At 38.7% G+C, this 11,014-nt stretch overlaps 1 protein-coding gene across 1 annotated transcript in view; it reads left to right on the top strand.

The window, feature by feature from the left end:
• Positions 1-11,014, top strand: part of crb1 (crumbs cell polarity complex component 1) — a 33,911-nt gene that overhangs the window by 16,918 nt on the left and 5,979 nt on the right. The window contains exons 10-12 of the mRNA XM_082139803.1: positions 407-451; positions 2,452-2,574; positions 2,779-2,905. Of these exons, the coding sequence (XP_081995929.1) occupies positions 407-451; positions 2,452-2,574; positions 2,779-2,905 (295 nt within the window). The remainder of the gene's footprint in view (positions 1-406; positions 452-2,451; positions 2,575-2,778; positions 2,906-11,014) is intronic.

The following is an 11,014-nucleotide window of genomic DNA, read 5'->3' as shown; positions in this document are numbered from 1 at the left end:
GACTGATTTGTTTTAAAGGTAATGCAAATCATATAATTGCTTTTATGGTGTTGTTTATGCTAGCGTGACTGCAGAGATGTGACTGTTGCCATACGTGTCATTTGAAAGTGGTAATGGTAATAATAGTGTCTGTTGAGAGTGCCCATCCTCCAGTGGTTGCGTTAGGCCTTCAGGGTGGCATCTAAGGCAAGTCTGCAGCCATTTATCTCATAAACATGTTTTGTTGCCAGACTGCTTCATAGCACTCCTTTGAAACTGCCTTGCAGGCAGCTGGGAGACATAATAGATCTATCTTTTCCCCACTGCAGAGTTAGAGAGATCTTTGGTGTAAAGTTTTGCTGCATAAAAAAAAGAATGACGCTTGCTGTTTGTTTGTCTCTTTCCTGTTCCCTCTGTCTCACAACAGCACTCTGATTGAAGAGGCTCCGTGGTACGTAGTTGTCAGGAGCATGTAAGTGGCGTTTTACTGTTGGCTTTTTTTCCTTTATTTTTTATACGTTCTCCTTATTTTCTTCTTTCGTTCATTCCTTCCTTTCTCTTAATTCTTTTCATTTCCATTTCTTAATTCGCTCTATCATCCCTTCTTTCCTGTCATTCTTTCTTTCTTTCATCACTTTCCTCTACCCCTTCTTTTTTGTCTTCCCTCCCTACCTCCTACTTTTCATTTATTCTCTCCATCCCTTCTTTCTTGCTTTCCTGCTTACTTTCTTTGCTTACTTTTTTCCCCTACTTTCCTTTTTCATCTCTCTATCCTTTTTTTCCTTCATTACTTTCTGCTTTCCTTTTTCTCTTCTCTTTCTTCTTTCTTGCCTTTGCCCTTCCTTTCTTCTTGATGCATTGAGATCCAGTCGAAGTTTTTATTTTGAGAATTATTTATTTTACTGAAGAAAAATAATGATTAAAATAAATGAATAATCAATAACGAATAAATGATAATCAACTTTTAATTAACTGAGTACAACTCTAAAAATGGGTCTAACAATTACAAGGCTAACATCTATAATTCAGAAATTCTGAGGATAATAATCTCTGCCAGAAGAGATCATACAGACTGGAGATCACCCAAAGTAAAAGAGAGCTGGAAGAGCAGTCAGAAGAAGAAGTGAAGTGAAGCCACCACATATCAATGGCCCTATATATCTGTAAGTGTAGGAAAAACTTACATTCCACTTAAAGATCTGTTGTTAGTGTGATGAGAAAGGTCAAACTGAATTATCCATTGTGTCAGTGATATACGTCTTCCTACTCAGAGGTGGTGACAGGTCGTCGTGGCCGTTGCAAAAGAGACAGAAATAGATGCACGAGGTGTGGTTTTAACACCTCTGGAACAAAAGAAAGCGAAGCTTGCGTCGTGCAAAATAACATTGCAGGAAAGGTACATCTAGTACCGTGAATCACAAATTCTGAGAACACTGTCACTTGTGCAGCACTTGGCAGGCGTCCAATACTTAACCCAACAGGAGTATCTTGTCATATAAGAACATTTGAATATAACAGTCATATCCTCAAGCAGTATTACATTGATAAGATGAAATGGAATAAATTAGTAAATACTTGAATATATGATGAAGATTATGTATATAGAGGAATACATGGATAAATAAATTCAAAGATAATATTGATAAGCAATCAATCATAAATGAATAAACGATAGAAGAAATGATATGAATGAAGATATTATCATAAACATTGACCATTTTGGATACACCACTTCTGTTCAAATTCTTTCCTTTCCTTCTTTTACCCTTTCTTTCTTTCCTTCCTTCCTTCAGACTACTTTCCACTGTCCTTTCTCTCTCTCTTCTTTTACCCTTTCTTTCTTGCCTTCCTTCCTACTTTTCTTACTTTTTCTCTATCCCTTTTTTCTTGCCATGCTGCTTTCTTTCTTTCCTTCCTCTTTCCTTTTTTCCTTAATATTTTTCTTTCTACTTTCCTTTCCCTGAATCTATCCCTCCTTTCTTGCCTTCCTTTCTTCTGTTTTCTTTTCTTTTCACCCTTCCTTTCTTCCATCTTTCCTACTTCCCAATACTTTCCTTTCTCTTCATGTCTGTTTCTTTCTTGTTGTTTTTTCATTCTCTCCTTCCTACTTTTTTCTGCCTTTCTGCCTTAATTTCAGATTGTCTCTGTAAAATAAAAGAAAACCACAATGAGTAACATTTCCTTTCCAAAAACCCCTTATCTGTCACATCATATCTTTGTCCGTACAGAATAACAATGGGGGTCTTCATATTCAATGTTAATCCCCATATAAGGTGTCAGTTTATTGTATTCTCTTTGTCTTGTGGTCAGAGGTCCATTCACATGCTAATGTCATTATTCTAATAGTAGGCTAATCCTCTTTTGTGCTGGACAAAGCGCGGGGGGGGCTCTTACGTGGGTCTCAGGAGGAGAGGATAGCTTCTCCATCATCTGTTATGTTTCTTTCTTTTCCCTTATCCTCCCCATCCCCAGACCGCCCAAGCTCCCGGTGTCCATCTGTGGTGATGAACAGCAGAACCACACATGTTTCAATGGAGGGAACTGTTCTGACACCAACATGATGTGTGACTGCCTCCCTGGGTTTTCGGGTCACTGGTGATTATTCTTTCTCTTTCTTTGTTCACATGATCTCATAAATACATGTTAATGAATTTCAGAGTAATAATTATGGCATGTTTTTAACCAGTTTTAGATTGATCAGGATATTTGTATTCAGAGCCAAATATTACCAACAATAATAACCGTAATATTTAAGTTCGTAATAACAAGGTTTGTTTTCACTATACATTTGTCTTTTAGGTGCGAACTAGATCTTGATGAATGTAGATCCAACCCTTGCAAGAATGGTGGCTATTGCCAGAACATGGTCAACAAGTTCCAGTGTGTCTGTGAAATGACCTTCGCGGGCGAGACCTGTGAAGTCGACGTAAGCGACCTTTACTTTTACATGGCGTCTTTGTTTTGGCAAAACCTCTTCCAGATTCTCTCCTACCTCATTCTGCGCTTAGACGATGAGCCAGAGATAGACTGGGGTGATAACGAGTAAACAGGTCTGTGGTGGGGGCCAAGAAAAAGGCAAGTTTTAGGGCTTTTGCACCGGAGGAATGTTTTCATATTTCCTGGAACTAATGGCGGAAGTTCCCGCTTTTTGGCGTGTTCACACCTCAGGAACTGGGAACAATTTAGTTCTAGGAACACTTTTAGGGGGACTAAATTAGCACCTACTTCAGAGTAGAATCTAACCCAGCACAATAGGAACTACCAATTACGTAAGTGTACGCTGATTGGCCAAACACTGGCACTCGCCATTTAAAAAAAAAGCTGTGTACAGCCTATATATTTACTCTATGAACATGGAAAACACAGACAGATGGACCGATGCCGAAGTCCAGGCACTTCTCTACCTTTATGGTAAGGAGGAAATCCAATGCGGCTTTGAAGGCACCAAGCAAAACATGATTATGTATTTCTGCTAAGCTAGCGGCATTGGGCATCAACCATACAGCAAATGCTATAATACTTTGTAGTATACTGTTTACTTTCTTTGTTTAAAAGTTCTATCTCATAACACATTAGATATGTATTAGACTAATGAAGATTGGGAGCGCTATGTGCTCAGGCTCTGCCGTACTCAACGTCGTCAAAATAAAAGTCCCGCACGACAACCAGAGCGGCAGGACATAAGCGACGGCTTACATAACTTCAGAGTTCCTACTGACGGTGTGAATGCAACCAGGAAAATGTTTTTCCCCCTGCAAGGGGGATATTTAGTTCTCCGGGGACCGCCCTGGTGGCTAGTTCCTATAACTGTGTTCCAATAATTACCCGGTGCAAAAGCCCCTTATAAGTGTTTTCTGTACAGGTTTAATAAGCTGGAATGGAATGCAGATTCAAACATTTTTGCTTCACAACTCTGTTATTTAAGTTCCTTAGATATTTGATATGAATATATATATTTAATTAAATGTAAATAAAGTATTTATCAAATAAATGTAATTGTAAATATGAGTCTTTTAACCATGGACAGTGTTATTTGTTGGTTTGGGAAAACAGTGAGCAAGGATCAGGTGTGTATCTGTATCAGACCATTAGATGGCTTTTCAGTGAAACCGCTTAGTGCCTTAAGGTGACTCAGTGTTCATAAGTGAGACTCTGCCAGGCACATTTATCAATGGAAATGTTGTTACAGGATGACAGCGTTTTCTTCCTAATCCAAAGGTTGTTTTTTTTATTGTACTTTATGCAGTTCAAGTGAGAATGGTAGACTGACATGGAAAATCATTTTGAGAATACTTGTGTTGTTGTGTTTATTAAGTTTAGCATTACATAGAGTTTGAACATTTGTAATATATAATTAATATAACATGAATAATAATGCTTATAAGGCAAGGTTTGGGATTGAATTGGAATGATGCGAAGGAATCGACTGAATTGGATTTCAACATAGGCAAATTAATGAGTTTTATTGGTCCAGCACAAATTTTGCAGTATAAGGAGTAATTTGGTTAATTTTGATAATTAATTGGGAGCATTCTGGGAAATAAAGTGTTCATAAAATCAAAGTTAACGTATTATATATAATGAAGTTCATTTGATTTTTAAAAGCATTATCATGCATTTGTAATTGGCGAGGTTTCTAAAGAGGACTTTTAGCATAGAAGAGATTGTTTATCTCTGTTATATATCATTTCATGTTTCATTTCTTCTGTAATTTCCATATTTATGTTCATTATTTTCCTTTCCATTTTCAAGCCCTGATTTACATCCAACAATATCCCACTACTGATCAACTCATTGCTCTTTTGTATCTTAAAATCATATTTTAAAATTACTCTGTAGTCCTTTCCATGTATGTTTTAAACTTGTAATATGTCACACTCAGTCGTTTCAGTAGTTTGTAGTGTTGTCATGTGTTCATCTGTCTGTTGATCTCCATGTTAGACTTCATGACCAGATTGTGTACATTGTGTATCTCACATTCTGTCTTTAGATGTCTTCAAATAAAGCATTTTCTCTCCATCCCATCCATCATCAATCTGTTGTTTGTCCTTTGTCAGTTTTGTTTAGCTGTCTCTCTTCTGTCATTTACACATCCAGAGACTGTGCCAGTGGCACATCATGCAGGTTTTGAAGAATGTTGCCACAGATTTTGATAGACAGAGCCACTGAACTATGGGCGGCAGACACATCAAAGACGCCACGGCACTGTAAAACCTATGGCAGGTGTGTTGAGTCAGCAAGTCGTGTGTAATCCTGACACCATAGGATGTTGAGACTAGGCAAAAAGTGTGTATTGTGCAAGTTTGAAACAAGATGAAGTTTTTTTTTTTTTACAGCTGCAACTTACAGTGTATCAGTTGTTGTGACAGCTTTACTGAGTTAAGTGTACCCTGGATACATTTGATGAGGGCAGTTGATCACAACAATTTGGTTTACAATTCACCTCTACATGGAATTAGATGCTACTATTACTAGTTGAGTTCTTTAACCTCTTGGCCACATCCACACTCTTAGGCCCTGTTTACACCTGGTATTAAGAAGTGTTTTGGTTGATCGGATCACAAGTGGACGATGCTAAATACATGTGTAAATGGGGTCTAAAACGTTTTGAGCTTGTCCGCTTTCGACTACTTCCAGAGGTAGTTGAAAACGGATTCGACTGGATTGCTTTCATAGTGTAAACGCTCATGTGGTCAAATGCGTTAAGACAGCCGCAAAAGACTGTCTTCTCTCCGCCTACTGACCTAACGTTAAACATTACGGGAAGCGCTCTAACCAGACGGGATTTAAACTTTGTCGGCTGAAGACCCAAGTTTGGTTTGAAGACGAAAAACGCACCAAGCACAATGTTCTCACACCATTCCTGATTTCTAACACACACTCACAGTGTTCGGCGTGGTCTTGCGTCTGTCAGAGAAGAAACCAAAGCTGTTGCTCTCAGTGTGTTTTCCTGTTGTCTCCATAGCGTTCATATGTAAATTGCGTGAGCTGATTTCGGCCATTAGATTGAAAGATCTGAAAAAGCCCATACATTTACCCGCCCATAGACCCTGCCCTCGAAAAAATCAGGACAGAAGTGGATGAAAGTGGACAAAAGAGACAGATTAAAACACCAGGTGTAAACGTGTGTGTGTCTCCCTCCTTTTGGGATCCGATCGACCAAAATGGCAATCTTAATACCAGGTGTAAACACTGAACAGGACCATAATTCTTCAGTAATTAAAATATATAATCTCATATAATCTCTTCTATGATGACATGTTTTAATTAGTACATTTTAATCAATTTGGATATTTTTGTATAGGGTAATAAAGTACAAATTCTCATTAAAAAGTTTTGGGGGAAAAAAATGTATAAAGTAGTTTGAGAAGATGTATGATAATCATGATTAAATAAATAATTATATATATATACACACACACTATTGAAAACTTATTCAATGTATTCAATATGAAATAATACTCTTAGTTAATGGTTACACATGGGCACATGCATTTTAAATTAGATTTTTTGGATATTTTTCTTGGCAAATATTTAAATTGACCAAATGACATTTATGTGATTGATGAGCTGAACTGATATCACAAAGCTTAAGATTATTGTGACTGAAAACAGAAAAGCACGGATACATTTAATCCTCTCAAGATGTCCTTATTTTTAACTTGTGAGCAAAATGCTATTGTGTGGGTTCAAAGCCACTTTCCTGTTTGGTAATCCCATCTAACAGGATAGATGCTGGTTGAGAGGATCTCATGCTAAGACATGTTATGTGTTGCTCTCTGAGCTTTGGTGTTTTCTTAAAGACCCCATTATATCAAAATGAGACATATGACTTTTAGTGATAGCATAGGCTATGCATAAAAGTGAACAAAACCCCTTTTAAAAGACAAACACATTTAAAATGTACAGACTCTCTCTCTCTCTCTGTCTCTCCTCGGAAAAAGGACTAAAAATGCTGATGACTCATCCTATGCATCACAGATTTTTGTCCAGTCACGCAATTTCTCTTTCAGATGATATCATCTATTTATAACACATAGCAATCAGAGCAGTATGTGTCAGGCATAAAACAACAACAACAAAATTATATTATAGGCTAGTATTATATTTTGTATAACGTTACAAAATAAATTGGCGAGTAGACCTGAGCAGGTGATTTAACAAATCGTTTTATTGAATATGTGCAATCAAATGAACCATCTGAGCGAAACGATTCTCTCAATGATTCATATTATGGAAAGGACGTTTGCAGTAGCCTACCAAGGGTACATTTACACAACAACGTAGCCTACTAAAAACGGAAACGTTTTTCCTTTGCTTTCCTAGTGTACAGGCGACATATCGCTTTCAAAACGATACACATTTACACGGATCCGCGAAAACTATTAAAAATGCTGTTTTATGCCAGGCCAGTAGCTGCCGATGTCACTTTGTAAAAAAAAAAAAAAAAAAAACCCCCACTAAATTACATCATTGCTAATAAGGGACACAACACCATTTTCAACTAAAAACTGATTTTTTAAAAACCGTTTTTGTCGTTCATTTACACAACAGCCGTGTTTTGGTGGCCTGAAAGACAAGCTTTGGAAACGGTATCAAAGTGAAAGTTTTTGAAAACAATATTATTATTGTCTCAGTGTAAACTACAAAAACACAAATCGTTAAAGTCATGCACATGCGTATTACGTGTTCAGTCTATGGGCACCCAGGGGGGTAATCAAGCTCTCACCACCCCCGGGGGCCGCCATTGGCTAACAAGCCATCACCTGCTGTTAGCATTCCATTGACTCCCATTCATTTTGGCGTCACTTTGACAGCGAATAACTTTACATCTGAGGCGTTTAAAGACTCCATTTGTCCATTGTTTATTTCTAAAGAAACACGACAATGTATAAAAGGCTCCATTACCTTGTATCTTACGTTATGGCCCCGTAGAAGCAGTTTTTGTAAAAGTAGGCTAACGATTGCGTCATAACCACGCGACTCTCTGGAAATTACCGTAGAGACAGGAGGAGAAGCTCCCAGTCAATCGGGGGGACGTGGAGGCATAAAGTCCGATAAAGTCAAGGGAGAAGCTCATAGAGAGTTATAAAGTTGCTCCTGCTCCTAGCTCATGTACAGCTCCTACTCACGCTCTGCTTCTCTGCAAGATTCGGAAGGGAGTGATTCAGATTTCGCTTGGCACAGCTACTAGAAGACTTACAACTGTCAGACGGGTTGCTCACGTCACATCTACGTCGTCAAGCTCAGTTTGAGTCTGCGCAGTACGCTCAGCCATCAGGAAGTGAGTGCTTCTAATTTGCTTCACTTTTCTCCGTTGAAACCTATGGGGTCGCTTGACGACGTAGATGTGACGTGAGCAACCCGTCTGTCTTCTAGTAGCTGTGCCAAGAGAAATCTGAATCATTCCCTTCCGAAACTTGCAGAGACGGAGAGTGTGAGTAGGAGGTGTCCATGAGCTAGGAGGAGGAGGAACTTTTGCTAAGTATTCTGATTAATTATATTTGTCATTTTGCCTCCACGTCCCCCCGATTGCCCGCGAGCTTCTCCTCCTGTCTATACGGTAATCTCTCTACTGTGCGACAGAGAGACGCGTGGTTATGACGCAATCGTTAGCCTATTTTTACAAAAATTGCTTCTACAGGGCCATAACGTAAGATACAAGGTAATGGAGCCTTTTATAAATGTTCGTGTTTCTTTAGAAATAAATAATGGACAAATGGAGTCTTTAAACGCCTCAGATGTAAAGTTATTCGCTGTCAAAGTGATGCCAAAATGAATGGGAGTCAATGGAATGCTAACAGCAGGTGATGGTCTGCTAATCAATGGCGGCACCCAGGGAAGCTTCAATATTTTATGAAACAGTGCCCCCCTGGTCTATGATGGGCACTGTGTTTTTTTTTTGTGTTTTTTTACAAAGTAACATCGCCAACTACTGGCTTGGCATGAATAATACAGCGTTTTTAGTAGTGGCGGGCCGTTATCGGCGTTAACGTGCTGCGTTAACGCGAGACTCTTATCGCGCGATAAAAAAAATATCGCCGTTAATCTATTCTCCAAGTTGGGTTGGGAGATGGCTCTATACTACACAAGCTATGATGACGCAATCTACCCGCGGCCGCGAGGTAAACCCGGCTGCAACGCATATTCGTCGTCATCTTAAGTAAACACGGCTGAAAGTGAAAGCTGGTGAAAAAGATCGGTGCAACATCCATTATTTGGACTTGGTTCGGGTTTAAGCCGTCAGACGAGCAGCAGCAAACTATATACAGAGTGTGTGTGGGGTAGCTAACAGTTCGGTAAGTTAACACACGACTAATCCGTTCTACCACCTCAAATTCAAAACGAAACATATCATCACTGAATACCAGCGCGCGTATTATTCCCATTCCAATATATCTTAGTGGTGTAGCACATAATCTCGATTTTAAGAATCGTTGTTGTGTTTCTTTTTAACTGAAAAGACATCAGTTAGACAATATTCTAATTTTAAATTTGGGGTTTCATAAACTCCAAGCCATTATAAACATTAGACCTACTTAAGTCTCTGCAGCTAGTGTACTTAAATTTTATTTATCTGCAAGATTATGTTGTATACTTACAGTTTTGCACAATATATGTTCTCAAAACTACATACACCCTTTAAAAAAAAATACATTTAGCAGTTGTTTAGTGTAACAGTCACCAGCTGGAGTGCCCTTGAAAGCCACCAGAGGGCACTCCACATCAGACACTCACGTTCACTCTCAGACTACATTTCCCATACTCACTGCCCGGACTCATCTCTGATCACTCATCACAGTCACCTGTACCTCATTATCACTGATTGCATTCACCTGTGTCCCATCACCCTGTTAGTCTCAGTCTATTTATACCATGTTCATTCATTCACTCACTCACCGCGAAGTCTTGTTTTAGTGTTACACTGCAATTCTGAGCATTCTCTTGGTTTCCTTGTCTCTTGGTTTTTGGATATCTTGCCCTGTTCCCTGGATTACTCTCTTGCCTCTGGTCCCTGCCTGTTTTGTTTGTTTGTTTGTTTGTTTCTTTTGTTGGACTGCCTTTCTGTGTATGAACCTTGCCTGTATCTTGGATTACGCCTCTGGATTGCCCTCAAATAAAGCTGCACTTGGATCTAAACCTTCGTGTCTTGGAACAGTCCGTAACATTTAGCATGGGTCTGTGTAATCTGTTCTGAAATGGTTTTATTATAATATACTGTATATCGTTATCGCAAGAGGCTGCAATGTATATCACAATATAGATTTTAGGCCATATCGCCCATCCCTAATTGATAGCCTATAGTAGTTGATAATAACATAGGCCTACCTAATGTTGCCTATGGACGGTAACAGTACAGTAGTAACCTTTTACAGTCTATGAGTAGAACAGCTTTCTCAAGCAGTTTGTGATGCATTTTGGAAACAGGAGATGAGCCCCTGGTCTAATGCGCCACCTGGCTTGAGAAACCCATTCTCAAAGACTTACTTTTATAGTCATTATTTGGGTAGCACACATATTCTGAATGCCTTCGGCAGAATTCAAATGAGCCATTTTAATCTAGATTAATCTAGATTAATTTCAAAATTAATCTAGATTAATCTAGATTAAAAAAATTAATCTATGCCCACCTCTAGTTTTTAGTCTTTTTCGCGGATCCGTGTTGAACGGGATCGTTTTGACAACGTTGTCGTCCGAACGTGAAAAACGCAAAGGAAAAAATTTCCCGTTTTTAGTACTTCGCTGTCGTGTAAACGTACAACGCAATATAACTTTATGTAGGTTAACATCCTGTTATTATGAATCATTTTTTTAAAAATTCATACAGTTTTATTACTAATGCAATACCTTTTCTTAAAAAGCTTAAAAATAGATAATTAATGCAGAGGCAATGCGACAGGGATGCAAGCACAGTTCTTGAGGGTTAGTGTTTTATGACTGCTGAAGCATAAATGTGTCTCAGTGTGAGGAATCTGTGGGGCTGTGGTTCTGTTCCACGTCTGCAGAGAAAGTTTGTGTCTTCAGAGTGACAGAA

Source organism: Leuciscus leuciscus, assembly GCF_965113295.1.
Source record: "Leuciscus leuciscus genome assembly, chromosome: 15".
Taxonomy (NCBI): Eukaryota; Metazoa; Chordata; class Actinopteri; order Cypriniformes; family Leuciscidae; genus Leuciscus; species Leuciscus leuciscus.
This window is presented reverse-complemented; position numbering and strand designations above follow the sequence as displayed.